Source organism: Anguilla rostrata, chromosome 1, assembly GCF_018555375.3.
Source record: "Anguilla rostrata isolate EN2019 chromosome 1, ASM1855537v3, whole genome shotgun sequence".
Classification (NCBI taxonomy): Eukaryota; Metazoa; Chordata; class Actinopteri; order Anguilliformes; family Anguillidae; genus Anguilla; species Anguilla rostrata.
This window is the reverse complement of record NC_057933.1, coordinates 6189619-6208285: the sequence shown is the minus strand read 5'-3', so window position 1 is coordinate 6208285 and position 18667 is coordinate 6189619. Positions and strand designations below refer to the sequence as shown.

General features: G+C 48.9%; 2 protein-coding genes across 2 annotated transcripts; both read left to right on the top strand.

Moving 5' to 3' along the window:
* Positions 1-413: 413 nt before the first annotated feature.
* LOC135237394 (G-protein coupled receptor family C group 6 member A-like) lies at positions 414-6896 on the top strand. Its single transcript, XM_064304562.1, has 6 exons — positions 414-961; positions 2126-2414; positions 3358-4227; positions 4434-4649; positions 4903-5020; positions 5434-6896. The coding sequence occupies exons 1-6, from the start codon at positions 768-770 to the stop codon at positions 6534-6536; spliced, it is 2790 nt and encodes a 929-aa protein (XP_064160632.1). The 5' UTR covers positions 414-767; the 3' UTR covers positions 6537-6896.
* Positions 6897-9952: 3056 nt separating this feature from the next.
* On the top strand, positions 9953-17623 carry LOC135237331 (photoreceptor cilium actin regulator-like). Its single transcript, XM_064304444.1, has 2 exons — positions 9953-13864; positions 16703-17623. Exons 1-2 carry the CDS (start codon positions 10422-10424, stop codon positions 16824-16826), a joined length of 3567 nt encoding a protein of 1188 aa, XP_064160514.1. The 5' UTR covers positions 9953-10421; the 3' UTR covers positions 16827-17623.
* The last annotated feature ends 1044 nt before the right edge of the window (positions 17624-18667 follow it).

Genomic DNA, 18667 nt, shown 5'->3' with positions numbered 1-18667 from the left:
AAAGTCTTGTGGTCACATTTACACGTAATTTGTACTACATCATCATAATCACATTCATTTGAGCATTTAGGGTGTACTAAAGAAACATATTTTCTGTGCTTGTTGATTAATATGCCTATACACACACACACCTGTATGTATGTGTGTAAATAAAATAAATATGCTGATAAGAGCTCATGTTTATTTATTAATTTACTTTTATGTTTTGCTGCTGTACAAAAATGCATTAAATTGTTCCTCGAAAGCAGGCTTTCAATTTAATACCCTTTGCTCTAATAATCACATAGAACCAATCTAAGAATGGGACACCACATGTGGTAATGATCCCTATTCACAGGTTGTCCGAGTTCCAGTTACTTTCTCATGGGACCTGTTTCTCTGGTCGTTCCGTGGAGAAGAATAGGGTTGGGTTGTTTTTTTTTTTTTTTTTTTTTTTAAATAGCCTGGGGAATTCTGTTGAGCAATCACGCCCCAACAGCGATGAGCGTAATCAACCCAATCTGTCGTTACTACAGACGCGAGCGTTGCACTCACCACAGAATGAGGGGAAACAGGCTCAGGACAGTCGTAGTTTCCGGAGCATTCCTCTGTTACTCCATCGCTCCAGAACATATCCAGGACTAGGGGTTGTGTTTTTTTTTATTCTTCTTTCGCCCCTGTACAGGACTAGGAGGGGGTTGTTGTGTTTTGCTTCTCAAACGGGTGCTTAATTTTTTTTTTGTTTGTTGGCAGTCGGTAGCCTTCTCACTCCCCCCCCCCCGCTCACCATGCTGTGTTGGTTTACCTGGCGCTGCTTGGGCATGTGCGCCCTGTTCTGCCTGGGGGGCTGCTGTGATAACGTCTCTTCCATCTGTGGGGCCCACAGCCCTGGGGACATCCTTATAGGGGTGCTCAGTCCGTGCCATTCGAAAGTGGACACCCTACACGAGCAGACGGAGCCAAAGGGTTTCAACTGCACAAAGTGAGTATGAGGGACCCTGGGGGAAACTGGGGGACCCTGGGGGAGATTCCTATGGGGAAGACCGGGGGGATATTCCTGGGGTGCCATGCTGTTTTTGGGGACACGTCTTCAGTGGCAGGTTCATTGTGGCAATGCACATTGAAAAAAACTCAGCTTGCCTGTGTCTGAGATGCTCGTATGTTTGATTTTAGTTTTGAAATACTGAAGGAAGTTTATTCCCCAGATGATGATGATGATGGTGATTATTATTATTATTATTATTATTATTATTATTATTATTATTATTATATGTTGCTACTGTTATATATGTACTGCACACATGTTTTGTGTTTTGTTTGATTTTTCGAGTGTTCTGAATTTCATACAGATACTTATTGAAGAATCATTCAAACTGTGACTATATTTTGTTTATTTAGCATTTGGGACTGAAGAGTATTTGACAGCATATGGTAGATTTCAGACTGTAGTCAGGATGAATTGACAGATGACTGACCTCAATGTACAAATAAGACTTTTGTAAATGATAAGGAGTAAACCTAACAAATACATTCACTGTAAGCGGATGACAGGAAATTTTGATCAGCCTCTTGGGAAAATAAAAGCCTATATCAAATATCAATGCAGGTAGTTTCTGGTGGTTGAATTTTCAGAAAATACTCTTGTTCCTTCTCACGCAAAGCACACCTGTCACATGTTAATTAAAGTGATGCCTTCAAGTTCTCTATAATCCCACAAGCCACATTCCAAGAAGATTGTTACTTCATGTTTGTCAGCTATAACAGATAAACCATGTAAGTCAGATAGGATTTTTTATTTCCTGCAGTCTGCAGTCTAAATGAGCATGCAGGTGAGTCGTGAGCTGTAACATTTCTTGAGGTTAAAATGATTTTGACATAAAAGAATGTGCATTTGTTGAGTGGGAGTGGAGGACTATTTCCATATTCTTCTGCAGAGGATACTGATAATTAGATGTGTTAGGTATTCTGTCTTATCTGCCAGTAATCTATAGCCATTGTGGTGTGAATTAGAAAATTAGTAATAATAATAATAATAATAATAATAATAATAATTAGAAGAAGAAACAGTGATAGAAAACCTGTTCTGGAATGTTCTCCCCGGACAGCGTTGCATTGTTTTTCACGATCACCCCCCCCTTCTTCTCAGTTTCGATCTGCAGTCGTTCGTGCGCACCCTGGCAGTCATCCACACCATCGACACGATCAACGACTCCGGGTTCCTCCCGGGGGTGCGGCTCGGGTACGTCGTCTGTGACACGTGTTCCCACGCCACCAAAGCCGTCCAGATCGCCCAGCACCTCCTGTCCGTCAACGGCTCGCTGTCGGTCCAGTGCGACCTCGCCGACCGCGTGCCCGTGAAGGCCATTATCGGGGCCCGGTATTCGGAGGTCTCCATAACTGTGGCCCGGTTCTTGGGCCTCCACTTGGTCCCCCAGGTGAGCTTCGTGCCCCACCAGGACAATAGGATCAGTGCGGATCCGTTTTGTGAGACAGCTGAGACTGATTGACATCAGTCCAAAAAAAATGCATATATCTGGAATCACTTGTATTCCATTTTGGGATTAGCTGATGCTCTTGCTTACAGACATATCTATAGTACCTACATTTATTTAGCATACAATCCATTTGTACTGCTGCTATTTACTGAAACAATTCAGATTAATTGCCTTGCTCAAGCACACAATGGGAGTGTATCAACAGGGAATCAAACCAGCGCGCTGTAATGAGGCACAGTTCCCTAACCATTAAACTACACTGCTGCCCCATTTATACTTGCCTCAACAAAGCAGAATCGATGTTACTCAGAATCAACGAGCGCTAGGTATCGATGTTATAATTAATCGCCTTGTAACCCCTCCCACCCGACCAAAGGGATCACAGAGCTTCTCCACCCTAGCTCCCCAGTGGTGGAACAAACTCCCCGTCCCTCTCCGAACCTCCCCCTCACTACCCATCTTCCGCCGTGGCCTGAAGACTCATCTCTTCAGACTATACCTAGACTAATCACCACCACGCTGTATATTTCACTCTAAATCCCCCCCCCCCCCCCCTTTTTCATGACACTTGTTACATGTTGCCCCATCCCAGCACTTTTTGGTAATTTGTATTTGTCCTAATACTGTAGCTTATTCTTCTGCCTAGTTGGCTTTGCAGAGGTTAGGTCTGAATAGTGTTCACTGTGTGAACTAAATTGTGTTCTTGGCTAGAAATAGCTGTACAAATTAAGTATTGTATCTTACTGAACCTGTGTTTAGTAGTTGTCTGTGACCATGAAATGCACGTTTTGTACGTCGCTTTGGATAAAAGCGTCTGCCAAATAAATGTAATGTAATTATAATTATAATGTTAAAATATAATTTTTTTACATCGTCCAATCAGATTAGCACCACGTCGTCCGCGGAGATCCTGAGCGACAAGCTGCGTTTCCCGTCCTTCCTGCGCACCATCCCCAGCGACGTGCACCAGACGAGGGCCCTGGCGCGGTTCATGGCCAACTTCGACTGGAACTGGGTGGGCGTGGTGTCTGGGGACGACGACTACGGCCGGGCCGCCCTGCTCAGCTTCATGCAGGAGGCCGAGAAGGCCCAGGTGTGCCTGGCCTTCCACGAGGTGGTGCCGCACTACCTGGACCACGCGGACAGCGAGCGGCGGATCCAGGAGGTGGCTGAGCAGATCCGCTCCTCGGACGCCCGGGTCATCCTGCTCATCCTCAAGGACCAGCTGGTGGTGCACCTCTTCCAGGAGGCGATGGAGGCCAACATCTCCCGGATCTGGATCGCCAGCGACGCCTGGTCCATGTCCCGGAACGTGGCCGGCATGGAGGGGATCGACAGCGTGGGGGACATCTTCGGCTTGAGCTTCATCACGGGGGAGATCCCCGGGTTCGAGGAGTACCTGCAGAACCTGCAGCCTGGCCCGGGCGCCACGAACACGTTCATTGAGGAGTACAAGAAGCTGCGGTTCGAATGCATCCCTGAGCTGCCCCAACTGCTCCAACAACACAACGCCTGTTTGGCTGAACACCCCCCCGCCCTTTGTTCTCTCCCCGACTCTCTCCTCTTCAAGTCCCCGCTGGCCTGTAACCTGTCCGAGCCCCAGAAAGCCAATGATGATTTTTTGGTGCAGGGGGTTAACCTGAACTTGTCTTACAATGAGAGAGTGGCCACGTGGGCCATAGCCCATGCCCTCAGGGAACTGCTGCAGTGCAACGAGACCTTCTGCTCTGCGGACAACTTCCCCCCCTGGAAGGTGAGAAGGGTGTCATTAAAACTTCATTGTACTCAAATAATTTCAGACCAACAAATCAATTCTCGAATTACATAGCTTTGTGTAACAAAAAAAAAAAGAAAGCAAATTGGCAATGTGCTAATGTATCCAGCTGCACTAGATTGTAAAGGCACAAACAGATTGTAGAACTGCAGCCCATCTCATGCCGTGCTTCCTCCTTGTTGCAGCTTCTTCGCGAACTCAAAAAGGTGAATTTCACTGTCGACAACCGGCGCTTTTACTTCGACAAGTCCGGCAACTTCCTGAATGGCTATCATTTGATTCACTGGGTGAAAGATGGCAGCAACAAGAGGCGTTTCAAAGTGGTAGGCGAATACAACCTGATCAAAAGAGATGTTCAGATCAACAGGGACGACATTGACTGGGGCAACACCAACAACACGGTAAGTGTAACCTGAAAATACTTCAAAGAGTGCCAATCTGTACAGTGTGTTAGTGTGATTTGATCTGCTACTATATATGTGATGCATAGTTCTGTGTGTCTGAAATGCATACTTCTATGCCGGAAATGCATAGTTCTGTGTCTAAATGCATAGTTCAGTGTCTGGGGTGCCATATTTCAATCATGTATTTTATTTCGATATGTTTTGAATATGTTCCATTTTCGTGAGGTTGTCTCAATGTCCCCAATGGCAGGCCCCAGAGTCCAAATGCTCTCAGCCCTGCCACCCGGGTTATGTGAAGAAAGTGTCCAACATTTCCTGCTGCTACAACTGCACAGAGTGTGAAGAGGGGACATACTCTGATGTGGAGAGTGAGTATGGAATGCACCCCCAACTTTAATGACTGAGTGCTGACTGAGGGTATATACTTTTAAAAAAGAATGGAAATTTGCACTCCCCTCTACTTGAACCGCGCTTTTCATTCTACATTACAAATCGTCCTTGCAAAAAACACAGAATGCTTTAGACGCTAATAAAAATGTGCATCAGTTGCTCACACCATGTTTGTCTCAAAGCCACCCAACTTATTTTACACTGCTACACTACTATTGCAATTTGAGTACAGTCCATGTTTTTAATACCCCTTTTTGGTATAATTTTGTCAAACATGCAGTCTAGATTCATGTGAAATGAGTACATTAAATGGGGGCGGGGAGGGAAGGGAAGGGATGGGAGGCATAATGTCTGTTTTTGTAACTCCGCCTTGCTGTGGTCCTTTCTTTAGACATGGACACCTGTCTGAGTTGTCCCAGTGGGACGTGGTCTAAGAGGGGTTGGTCCCAGTGCCAGACGAGGGTAGAGACGTTCTTCACCTGGAACGAGCCCTACGCCATCGTCCTCCTGACCGGCACGGCGCTGGGGGAGCTGCTGCTCTTCGCCATCCTCGTCGTCTTCCTCGCCGGGAGGAAGAGCCCCGCGGTGAAGGTGGCGGGCGGCTGGTTCTGCTACGTGATGATCGCCGGGCTGGCGGTCAGCTTCGCCAGCGTGGTGCTGTTCGTGGGCCGGCCCAACGTCCGCATCTGCCAGGCCCGCCAGACCATGTACGGCCTGGGCTTCACCCTCTGCCTCTCCTGCGTCCTGGTCAAGGCCTTCCGCACCTTCCTGGCCTTCCTCTTCGACCTGTACCGCCAGCACAGGCTGCGGAAGCTCTACAAGCCCGTGGCCATCATCGCGCTGGCCACCGTCGGCCAGGGGCTCGTCTGCCTCTTCTGGCTGCTCTTCGACTCGCCCGGCATGGAGATCTCCTACGAGGGCCTGACGGCGGTCCTGCAGTGCAGGGAAGGCTCGCCGGATGGCTCGCAGGCGGGCTTCGGCGCCATGCACAGCTACGTGGCGCTGCTGGCCTGCGTCTGCCTCCTGCTGGCGCTGAAGGGCCGGAAGGTCCCGCAGCGCTACAACGACACGGGCTACATCATCTTCAGCGTGCTGATCTACCTGTTCGTGTGGGTGTGCTTCATCCCCGTCTACGTCACCAAGATCCAGCAGCGCTCCGCCGTGCAGGCCTCGGCCATCCTGGCCTCCAACTTCGGCATGGTCTTCTGCCACTTCATGCCCAAATGCTACATGATCCTGTGCAAGAAGAAGGCGGAGAACTCCCCGGAGGCCTACCTGGAGAGGGTGCGGATCTTCTCCATCACCTCCGTCCACTCCGCCTTCGCCCGCCGCTCCCAGGACTCCGGGATGAGCTCCCTGGGGACGGCGACCCCCCGGGGCTCTGTGGACTTCAGCCCGGCCAGAGGCTCTGTTTGCTCGACGATCAAGGAGGAGCCCCAGGCGAGCGCTCCCCCTCCTCTCCTGAGGAGGCGAACCAGGAGGTGCTCCGTTTAACGGCGACGAGCGCACGGACTCCAGAAATGTGGCTTCCAGTGGCTGCCGGGGGAAACGTGGACTGTCTCCTCTAAATGATTCTTGCTCAAAATGAATAATGCTTTGTCTGCATCTTTTGTTTTGTGAGTGAAAATTAATTACAGGGGGAAAAAAACTATCCAGAAGTAAACGCACTTTTTGAAATATGTTCCGCAAATGAAGGTTTTACGATTGCTCTTTGTTTACCGTGTATGTTGTGTTGGCACTTTATTCATGTGTTTTATACATGATACCTGTATAACTCTTCTCAGTTACCCCTCATAATGATGAGTATTGTATAGTTTATTTGTGAATTGACATTCTAATAAACCATTCAAATAACATTAATTCATATTCCATTTATCTGTGATTTAGATTAACTGTTCTGATCATTTTTCTCTCATGGGCCCACAGTCAATCTTTTAAAGTTCATTCATGAAAATGAGAGAATTGTTTTTTTTTTCTTAGTATGTGCATGCTATTGAATATTCAAACACACACACACACACGTCAAAACATGTGTAGTGTATGTATCATATTCTCCTCCACTACTGACACACTCTTAGTGTGTGTGTCTCCCAGATCCTCTGTTACTCCACTTCCTGTCACGTGTCACTTCCTTTCTGTAGCCCAAGTCAGTGTTGAATTAGCAGTGTAGCCATGTAGCTTCCTTTGTTTAGCCCCAGTCAGTGTTGAATTAACAGTGTAGCCATGCAGCTTCCTTTCTTTAGCCCCAGTCATTGTTGAATTAACAGTGTAGCCATGTAGCTTCCTTTGTTTAGCCCCAGTCAGTGTTGACTTAACAGTATAGCCATGTAGCTTCCTTTATTTAGCCCCAGTCATTGTTGAATTAGCAGTGTAGCCACGTACGTTGTCGACATCTCCAGGAGGACACCGTGACCCCTGCCACTTTGGGTCCAGCCAAGGTTGAGAATAGCATGCCAAAGGGATAGAGTTTGCCATTTTCAGCACACTTAATTATCTTACCCCAAAGTCTCCAAACAGGAAGCCCAACTCTCAACTTTTTTTTTTCTTCTTCTGCCGCAGCTGTCAATAGCAAGTGTTTCGAAGTGCAAGATATTTATGGCATCGTGGCTTTTTAGCGGAAGAGGGGGACTTGACCTTTCTGTCCCGATGGACAAATACCGTCTCCAAAATATGTGTAGCATAGCAGTTCAGGGTGCCAGGGTTATGTCAGCTTTTTATAAGTAGCCATTTTGAGGCATCCCCTAAGCCGCTCCCTCGTTCTGCGCTGTCCCACCATGAAAAAGTGCACTCATTTGTATTCACTGAAATTACAATAATGAAATTCACCATAGCCTCGCTGCTTATGTACTTTAAGAGTAGATGATGATGCATTATTTAATTGATTGGTTCAAGCTTTCCATTGCTTTCTAAATAGCATTGGCACTAATGAAATATAGACTCTACTCTGATTCATGCTTAGGCTAGAAATATATACAGTATATCAAGTTGTTCCTGACTGATATCTTTTGCTGATACAATACTTACTATCCATCTTAAGGATGGGATGGCGGGGTGGGGGGGTGTGTGTGTGTCATTGTTGGTTGCCAGAACAAGTGAGCCCCCTAGTGGCGATTGACCAGTATCTGCACTTCACCATAATAACCCCCCCATGAAAGTCATGCCAAGATGACCGGAGATTACAGTAAAGCCTGTGTTGCGTTTGATTGGTTGCCAGGCCCCAAGACTCCGCCCACAGACTAGCAGCTGCTGGCCGGTCAGTGAACTCTCTGGCGTCACTGCATTTTCCAAAACACCTTAATGCGGGTTCCTGCGAGTCCTAAAAAAAAACTTCACAGTAAACACCTCAGCTACCATTTCTCGGAGCACAGAATACATGGAGTACAATTATGCAGCACATATCTCTCCATCGTCAAAGTCTATTTCTTCCCAGGCCTACTTTCAGACACAAGAATGAGGCAGCAAACATGCTTGGACATGCATAATGGTGATGGTCTTTTGTTAAAAAGAAAAGTTTGAATCAAACCAATGCCTTGACAGAAAATCAGTTGGCATTGGCACCCTACCCCCTTTAAAAAAAATAAGAAAATGAGGAAAATTACACATCTAAAAATGTATATTAATCGTGGATATAATGTCAACATTATATTATTGACATTACGGATACTGGCGGAAAATTTCCTGACATTCTTTAATTTCCTGACATTCATTTTTAAAAATGAGATAGTTGTGAAAGATAAAGATCCAGATGAACCAGTTGTTTCCGCTGAGGGACGGATCTATATCAATCAGACTGTGCAGCGAACAAAGACAGATTTTCATCTCCCCTCGTACGGGGAAGTTCACGTTCGTGTGAAACAGCGTATCCTAATGCTGTTGGCCATTCAACCTCGCGGGTCATCTCAACGTCAGTATTCTGTGTCTGTGTCAGCAAACGTTTATCTTACTGCATCAGCACACACAGGGAGCTAAAGCACGCACAAACATTCTGTAAGATCATCTCTGGGTTTGCCACTAGATAATAAATATATGAAAAAATAGATGTATACATTTTACATGATTATATGTGTTAATTAAATTTTCAGACGGTCTTATGGCACATTTGATTTGACTGTGTTCTTAATATAGATGCACTACTTTGGAATGTGTCGAGGTGGATATTCTTCTAAGGAATAAACAAAATGAGAGCTAGTGAGTTATTATTATTATTATTATTTTGTCTATTTACACAGTCCCCAGATCAGTTTTGTAGACCCAGGCGATGCCTTTGCTGGGGACTGATGGTAAACATTTTGTGCTTGACAAAACATTTCAGTTTGGTGGGGAACAAGTGTTCTCTCTGAATGTCTAACGACATTTTTTTTTTACCATTTCAAATGCACTTGTCGTAAGTTGCTCTCGCTAAAAGCATCCGCCAAATTGCCAGATTGTAAATTTGAATTAAAACGTGAAAGAAAATGTCAAAAACCATGAAGGCTTAAGGGTGCAATTAAAATAGCCGCACTTGACGTGAGAGCCATTAAAGGGAGATTGCATTGTTCGCCTGTCAGGCGAAGCTGCGTTTCTTGGAGTGCGCGTTGTACCGAATTGTTCTTTTCCCCTGTTCAGTGTGACCCTCTGTAACACAGGTCTAGTGTTATTCTAATTGAAGTTAATGTGAACATGCTACAGCAAATTACCTTTCTGGCAACAAGGCTCATTGTGAAGGCATGCCCCCGCCCCCCCCCCACCCCGACCCCCGGGCTATCTGTTAACTTTAATCAACGGGACTCCGTGAAGTTGCTCTGCACAGCGGCTCAGGGCTATAAAAAGACACCTGAAAAGAGGTCTGATTACCTTGAGGAGCTTAAGGTCTTACATGTGTGTGCGATATATTTTCTTTAACGTGACATCTGTGCGCAGCGAGGAGTGCACTCAAATCCTCTCTAATCCTTTCAGCTGATTCTTCTCTGCAAGGTAGGGCACTTTTTTTACGAGTGCCAGGCAAGCTGTAGGCTCCTGATATTTTCCTCCAAAATAAAAAAGCAGCACATATATATAAATAAACGGAATATGGCACCATGAAAACAGACGAGTGGATTTACTGATTTTCCGCAGGCGAGAGGAAGGGTGAGGCATTAAAATCAATGCGTTGCTTTCCCACTCCGCGGCGTTAGCCGGCCGAATGCGCGGACTTGACTACGGGAGCCGTCTGAAGATGACAGGTGCGGCTGGCGGATAAGCGCTCGTTTCTCCTGCCCCTTCACTCCCGCGCCACCTTCAGAAGCAGGGTCCCCCTCCCGTCCCCCCCCCCCCCGAGGCGCTGTTTCGTCCTTCTGCCTCCGTCTCTGCGACTCGACCGCGGGAGAGAAGCGAGGAAGGACGCCTGAAGCGGAAGCAGATATGGGCTGCTCGCCGTCGAAGGGCCGCCAGAATTCGAGTGGGTCCCAGGGCCCGTTCAGGACGGGCAGGACGCTGCTGCCGGGATCCCGGGAAAGCGTCGGGGAGCCGCAGCTGGATGGCGGGGGACGCGGAGGCTCATCCTGTCGGGGAGAGACTGACGGCAGAGCGGGAGGGGGAGGAGAGAGGAGATCGGCAGTCGCGCCCGTCCTCTCTCAGAAGGACGCTCTCGGTAGGGGGCCCTCCCTGACCGAGGTGGTCCTGAAGGGGGCTCGGCCACGCGACTTAGGCACCCATGAAATCGAAATTAACATGATCCCCCGGGGGACAGAGGCTCAGGGGGACGCCTCGGGGAAAAAGGGCGTCCGGAAGTCAAAGAAGAACAAAGGAGGCAAGCCGAGCCGAAAGAAGGACAAGGACAAAAAGGCCCCTGCCGTCGAGGCGAAAGTGGACTTCCCCGAGCCGCTGGTGAAAGCGCACCAGGCCGCCTACGCCTTCCTGAACCCCAGCGTCGCCAAATACGAGGCTCTGCTGGGCCTGCTGGAGCAGGCGGCCCAGACCCACATCTCCCTGCAGCCTATGGCCACCTTCATGGCACTGCGTTACGAGGAGGTGAACTGCGGGCTGAAGGAGACGGCGGAGGAGGGGGAGAGGCTCCTGAAGGAGAGCGGGGAGCACTTGGCCTGGCCCTGCCCCCTGAAGAACCTCTCCGCCGCCCCCTCCAACAAAGTGGCGGATGCCGGCGAACCCCCGCCAGACCTCCTCCAGCAGCTGCTCCAGTACACCGCGCAGAGGATGCGGCTGGTCAGCCGCTCGGTTGGCGGCATTGGCGACTCAGCTCTTGAGGAGGCGGTGGAGTACTTCGCCTCGCTGTCCGAGCTGCTGGACGAGAAGCTGAAGGCCAAGCGGGCGCTGGACGCCCGACTGGGGCAGGTTCTAGCCCGCATCGAGTCGGCGGCCCTGCGCAGGCCCGGCCCGGAGGACTCGGCCCTGTACAGCGAGGACAGCGGCATCGGGGCGGAGAGCGAGTCGCTGGCGGGGTCCGAGCACCAGCGCAACCGGCGGGAGAGCTGTGAGTCCACCAGCACCGCCCGCACGGGGACCGGCAGCCCCTCCGCAAGGGGGTCCACCCCAATCAGTCTGACAGGGAGGATGAGCACCAGCATCTCCCTCACCTCCTTAGACTCCATCTGCACCATCACCGCCATAGAGGCGCGGGACACCGAGTCCCTGCTGGGGTCAGCCTCTCTGGATGATGGCGAGGGAGAGGAGGAGGAGGACGAAGAGGAGGAAGGCGATGACGAAGCAGCGGATAAGCAGGCGGGCAGGAAGCGGTCGGGCTCCTCCCCGGCTGACCCGTGCCGGCTGCCCCGCCGCCTGCCGCCCAAGCGCATCGAGAACCCGCAGAACGTGGAGATGACGCTGAAGATGAAGGAAGCCATCAGCGGGCGGATCCGCTTCCTGCACTCGCAGCAGGCTGGCGCGAGGGCGGGCAAGCAGGCGGGCGGCGGCGGCGGCCCTGTGAACAGCGGGCCCCAGTGGACGGAGGAGGAGGGGGGGCCACAGGTCAAACGGCCCCAGACGGCGGCTCCCTCCTCCGCCAGGGGCCCGAGGAAGAAGGCCTCGGTGGCCAAGGAGCGGAGGTCGCGCTCCGCCGAGTCCCTGCGGAGCAGAGCGGAGGACCCCACCCTGCTGGAGCTGGAGAGGACGCAGAAGGACCTGAGCCAGCGGCTGGAGAGGATGGGGAAGGGCGGAGCCGGGGGTGCCGCCCAGGGAGCCGGGCACAAACGGGGAGGAGGGGAGCAGGCCCAGGCAGCTCACAGCCCAGCGGCTGGGCGGCTGAGCTCCTCCCTCGACAGGAACACCGCCGCCAGGCCCAGCCGGGACAAAGCGGCCCGTAGGAGGCGCTCCTCCGGAGAGCACGGGCCAGGGTCAGAGGAGGACGAGAAGAAGAAGATAGAAAAGAAAGCAGGAAAGGGGCCCCTGAGAGCCACCCCTCCACCCGGGACCCCCCCACCCTCGCCATCGGGCTTTCTCAGAGGAAGAAACTCCGTCAAACGGCTCATCGACACCTTCAGCCAGGGGCTGGACGAGAAGCGGAGCCAAAGGACCCCAGAACTCGGACCCCTCAGAGGGGTCAGGAAGTGTGGCGTCCCTGTTATGCCCGGCCTAGAGGGTGGTGGGGACGCACCCTGGGGCAACAACAGTCCCAACAGCAGCGCCAGTTGCCGAGTAGACTCCAGAGCCTCCGACAGAACGGAGGACCTAGATTTGGACAGCCTGCCACCCCCTCCCCCGGAGGTGCTGATGGACACCTCGTTTGAGAGCGCCCAGGGTCCCGCCGCGAGCGAAAGTGGGGACGACGTGCCGGCGAGAAGGGGTCGCTCGCTTCTGCCACGGAAGACGACGGCCACGCAGAGGCTGCGCGCCTCCGTGCGGCCGGTGACCGTCCTGCCGAGCCGCAACAGCCTCCGCCGGGGGTCCGTCGGCGCGTCCCCCGCCCGTCCCGCCCACCGAGACCCCGCCCGATCGGAGGCGGACCCCGAGACCGAGGAAGCGGCCACCCTCTACAAGCAGTCCCGCAAAATCATCCACCTGCGCCACTCCGACGAGCCGCCACCGGACAAACCTCCGGCGGACTCGGGCCCCAAGAGGTCCACGCCCACGCGGACCAGAGCTGGTGGAAGGAAGGGGGGCGGTGGACCCTCTGACACAGTGCCTTCGACTCCCTACGTCAGCAGCCAACTGCCGGGCACTCCGCCCGCCTCCAGAGTTCGAGTGCTGCCCTCCACCCCCTCCTCCCAGCACCGCCGGCTCCCCAGCCCCCCCACTTTAAAGCACCACCCGACTCCCCCCTCGGTAAGCAGCCCCCCCGTGAACAGAAACCTGCCCACCCCGCCTCTGTCGGGACACAGGAGGCTCCCGAGCCCCGTCCAGACCCGTAAGTCGGTCAGCCCCCCCGGCTCGCAGTGGAAGGCGCCGAGTCCGCCCGCGTCGAGGCGAACAGCGACCCCGAATTCCTCCGTGGGCTCCTACCCCCTCAAGGCCCCCTCGCCCCCGGCCTCCCCGAGGGTGCAGCGGTGGACGCGGGAGAACAGCGGCGAGGAGATCGTCCCGCTGCCCTCGCCCGCCACCTCCCGCCGGTTCAACAACGCCCGCTCCGTCTTCTGCCCCGCCTCGCCCGGCCTGTTCGAGGCCCAGCCCTGCCCGACGCCCCCCCAGCCCCCCCAGCCCCCCCAGGCCTGGGCCTCGACCGGCGGCTGCGTGCTCCCGCGGCCGTGGGGGGAGTCCGCCCGCGGCAGGCTCCCCGCGTCCGTGCGCGGGCCCCGCCCCTTCGTTCGACGCTGTCACTCGGACCGGCGGCCCAGCCTGACCCGCCCCGCCCAGGCTCTCGCCGCCTCGGCGGCCCACAGCTGTGGGAGCGAGCCTTCCATCAGCACCCAGGGGTGAGCGACACGCCTGACCTCTCTACGCCATCACTGGTGAACATCACCCATCACGCGTTTGAGTGGCGATTCCGATCTCTCTCCTCTCTATCCCTCTCTCCCACTTTCTCTTTCATTCCCTCTCTTTCTCTCTCTGTTTACTTGCTCTCTCTGTCCTTCTCTCTATCCATCCTTCTCTCTACCCTCTCTTAGACTCCCTCTCTTTCTCTCTCTCTCTCTCTCTCTTTTTCTGCATAATGCACACATTTTTTCAAGAGCTTACTGTGTATTATGTTTCAGTTCCAGAGTGTGCTACTTTAAAATTAAGCAAGATTGCACATTTTCACCGACAGTCTGCCATGCACTTAATGATTGAATCCTTTGGAGACCTTAACCACTAAGCGTACAACTCTGTCTAGTCAATACTGGCAAATAATGTGGATTGCTGCAAAAATAATGGTTCTTCTAAAATCAAGACATGCCGTCACAAGAATATAACTGAAAATGTATCAATAATTAAACAAACAACTGCAGTCAAGATTTTACATTCAGCTGCCACCTTCCTGTTTTTTTATATGCAAAAAAAAAACACACATACACGTTCCCATTCATGCTTGAAATTTGTATGTTCATGCATGAAATTGCATCTTCATCACACAATTCATTACCTTTTTTAAATCATGGGAGGTGTCCTTAGACACTTTAATATTCTCAGCATTACTGCAAACAGCAGACTCTGCTCTTTTCTCCCAGAACTCAATACTGAGAACAGGGTGTAAATGTCAATGGGAAGAAGGCGAAGACGCAGATAATCATTATAATCTGAAGCCCTTTCCAAAACAGAGCAGCACCACCTGCCTGAAGGAGTTCTCACCCGATTCCATTTGTTCAGTTGTGCTTCAGTTACACCTGCATTGACTTTGTCATTATCATACTGAAACAGGAGTAAACAAATGGATTACTGTTGTCCTTGAAAATGTAATAATAATAATAATAATAATAATAATAATAATAATAATACACTACTGTATATAGCAAAGACAGCACAGAAAGTAACATGTTATTGATACTTATAAATTGCTGTGGTCTTTCTAAACCAGTGATTTTGGTGGCTTCCATTAAAAAAATCTGAAAATACGGTAATCGTGAACAGGAGCCGCTAAGCAGCTAATATGAAGGAGCTATCACAATAAATAAAAAAACCTATATATATGTGTGCATCTTTTTGAGGTCATCATCACCTGTATAAATAAAATACATTTAATTAACATGGTTTATTGTTCAATAGATTATGTTTGATCAACTTTTCACGCCTATGAATGGTTAATGTGCCAGCAGCCAACTCACATTAATTACTGGTTCCAGCTGTTTTGTTTGCCTGGAATATTTATCTAATAAGGCATTGCTAAAGGGCCAAACATGACAGCACTGGAAAGCACAGAAAGCCATCTTGAGGGCTGCCCAGCTAAATACTGGTTGTGATGTGGAACACACAGCCATCAGCAAACCCACACCTCATTAAGGGTGTGCTACAAACAAAACTGCCAGATGTTTCTGTAAATTACCGTGGGAAATTCCTGTGTGTGTGTGTGTGTGTGTGTGAGTGTGTGCGTGTGTGCATGTGTGAGTGTGTGCATGTGTATGTTTGTGTGTCCGTGTGTTTGCGTGTGTCTGTGTGTGTGTGTGTGTGTGTGTGTGTGAGAGTGTTAGTGTGTCCATGTGTGTGTGTGTGTGTGTGTGTGTGTGCGTGTGTGAGTGTGTGCATGTGTATGTTTGTGTGTCCGTGTGTTTGGTTGTGTCTGTGTGTGTGTGTGTGTTTGTGTGTGTGTGTGAGAGTGTTAGTGTGTCCATGTGTGTAATATTATGCAGTGCTGTAGCCTGCAGAGAATTTTGTGGAGACAACTCCAATAATACAATAATAAATTAGTGGATTACTATGGATTAACTGTTATTATTTTAGAGTTGACACCACTACCTGCAGAAGATCTGTAAAATACAGAAGTAAGAAAGTGCAACAATAATTCTACCTTGGAAAAGCCACAGGAGTAGGAGACTAAAATAAAATAGAAATGTTAAAACAGTCATTCTTATCTGTAAGTTCAACATGCTTCTTCAATACCTTCTCTCTGTAAATGTTTTCACTGTAAACACTCTTTGGTTGCTAGGGCAGTACGCTATTATGTTACAAAGTGTTTGAATGGGGGGAGGGCCTTTTCTTCTGGTCCAGTGAGTATAATTGTTCAGTCTCAATGATAACAAAAATATCCATAGACACTAAACTCTTGTAGAAAGCCCCTTCAATTAATAAAGTGTAAAAACAAGCTGAGCTTTCAGTCGATGGACCTTCATCAGAGCTTAAAAAAAAAAACACAGCTCTGAAAAGCACTGACCAAGATCCATGGACCAAAAGCTCAGCTTGCTTTTATGCTTAATAAATTAAAGTGACTTTTTGAAAGTATTCGGTGTGCATGGATCATATTATTACAATTGCTCTACAAATCTTCTCTCACACCTGCAGCCTATTTTTATTTGTGAATCTTTTTTTTTTTTAAACTTTGAGATAATTGTTCACTCTGACAATCAAATATATTGTTTTTTATATACTTGTTTTCAATATTACATTGGCCGCAATCAATAGGAGCGAACAAATTCCACACTGATTTTAGTGGGCCCACCTGTTGGCCCACCCCCTCACCTGAAGGGAGTTAATGGATTGAAATAATCCTCAGCAGATAAGTATATTGTGACACACTGCGGCTGCTTTTGACCAGGCTAAACTGGTGCTGACGAACCTACCTGGCTCATTTCCTTAATCCAGTTTCTCTCACTCTGTTTTTCCCTCCTTCTCTTCCCCTATAGGCTGGAGGATGGGCCAACCAGAGAAGAGGAGCATCCATGGGGCAGCCAATCGGACCTCAGAGCAGCCAGTCGTTCCGCCTCGCACCCGGACCTGTGCATTGTGGGGCAGGCCCTGCAGAGATGATTAGAGGGCGGGTGAGGGCCAAACAGGATTATGGATTTACCGAACGCTGGGATTAAGTCTTCTCTTTTTTTTCCGCTTACAGGAAGAGAAGTGCTATTTGGAACAGATCTTCTTTAACTGTGGTCCCACGTCCCTCCTGGCCAAAGACATTTGCTCAACGTCTCTCTCTCCCGTTGCTCCGAATTTATCTGGTTGGCGAGGGTGTGTACTGGTTTCTCTGGTCCCAACTCTTTTTTTGGGACAATGTTTACCTGTGCTTGTTCACTTTTTTGAAGCACGCAATGTGAACTGGTCTCAATCTCCTCCCCCCACCCCATAATAATACATTTTTTATACTCAATTATTTATTTATTTTTTTTACATGGGACCAACATGTAAATACTATATTATTAAGAGAAGAAGCACATAGATCAATTGTGACACAGACATTACAGTTTAACGCTAATTCATACATGTCACTGTCAGCATTGGTTTAAAATTCATGACATAAAATGTCCAACAGTTGAACAAACTAAATTTGTGTTTTTATTTAATGGTATCCCTTAATTTAAAAAAGTAACTGCTCAGCTGCATTTAACATTTTCCTTCCTCCCTGCCAAAAAACTGTAATCAACTGATGTTTTTAACCAGTTTTTGAAGCATCACCTCTATCACACGTTATGCTCCAGAACATTTTAAAATTTTATTCATAATATGATTTCAATGCTGATCATATTTCTTGCACGTTTACCTTTTTTGATTTTGTATTTTAATATGTTTTTTGTAATCTTTTCAAAATTAAAGAGGGTATGTCCACATTAGCCTAGAGTTTTATGTTCCTGAAGAAGAATCATTGTAAGATCAAGAGATGAAACTAGAATCATTTTTCATTAACTGGCAGAATGGTTTACAACAGATCATGCATTTGTTGTCAGATCATACTTTTGTTATTGCACATCCATTTGTCACAGTAATGTGACAGTTGCAAACTTTATATTTTTCTCAGGCATTGGCACGAGTGTCACACTGTGAATCTCGAGCATCACAATGAATATCATATCTCTTAATAAGATTTTTTTATTCATTGAAAAATCTAGCCAAGCTATACATTGAGCATATACTCTTTAGAAGAGTCCTTCAGATTCAATCAGAGCTCATTCCTTTCTCAGTTTACAAAAATGAAAACTGAAACAGTCCTGAAAAAAAACCAAAGATATTTCTAAACATTTTTAAAAGAGTTTAGAAATCTGGCGGTCAATATTACAGCTCGTGGAGCACACAAATTGTGGATCAGTTTTACATGTTGCCCGTCGTGAGATGGTAGACTGCTGGACAGTATGGTACTGCAGGTCCACAGCTAATTTTCGGACTAACAGCTGTTTTACCAATCAGATCACCTTTGAGCACATGGTTGAGGCCAACTTCAGGAGAAATAAATGAGTTCAACATTCTTCACGTCGAAAGGAGACGTTTCAGTAAGACAATGCATATTTCTCACAGACATTCCTACCAGTAAATGCTCGTGCTTCTCGTCCAGGACATTTGGTCCTGCCTGTTTCATCAGCGATTGGCCGAAGGATTCCATGTCAAAATGTACAGGGAAGAAGTTAAAATAATTCGAATTATGGCATGCCGCTTGTCTGCCGATAAAGATCTTGGCTTCAGAACCAGTATTTATCATAAGGAAGAGCGTATAACAATACAGCCATTGTAGTTCCCGTGCCAAAGACAACTTTCGTGTTACATAACGTGTAACCCCAGAGCCATGAAAGGAACAAGCAAAGTAGGTCTAACTACTAATGACAAGGGCAGATGGGGCGATGTTCTCCAAATATAAAAACGGTTTAAAGCAAAATCTTACA

What these genes read in the sequence shown, in the direction of transcription:
- LOC135237394 (XM_064304562.1), top strand. Translation starts at nt 768, where the DNA reads ATGCTGTGTTGGTTTACCTGGCGCTGCTTGGGCATGTGCGCCCTGTTC. An exon ending in AAGGGTTTCAACTGCACAAA is followed by an intron (nt 962 to 2,125) that starts GTGAGTATGAGG and finishes CCTTCTTCTCAG; the next exon opens with TTTCGATCTGCAGTCGTTCG. An exon ending in GCCTCCACTTGGTCCCCCAG is followed by an intron (nt 2,415 to 3,357) that starts GTGAGCTTCGTG and finishes TCGTCCAATCAG; the next exon opens with ATTAGCACCACGTCGTCCGC.
- LOC135237331 (XM_064304444.1), top strand. Translation starts at nt 10,422, where the DNA reads ATGGGCTGCTCGCCGTCGAAGGGCCGCCAGAATTCGAGTGGGTCCCAG. An exon ending in CCTTCCATCAGCACCCAGGG is followed by an intron (nt 13,865 to 16,702) that starts GTGAGCGACACG and finishes CTTCCCCTATAG; the next exon opens with GCTGGAGGATGGGCCAACCA.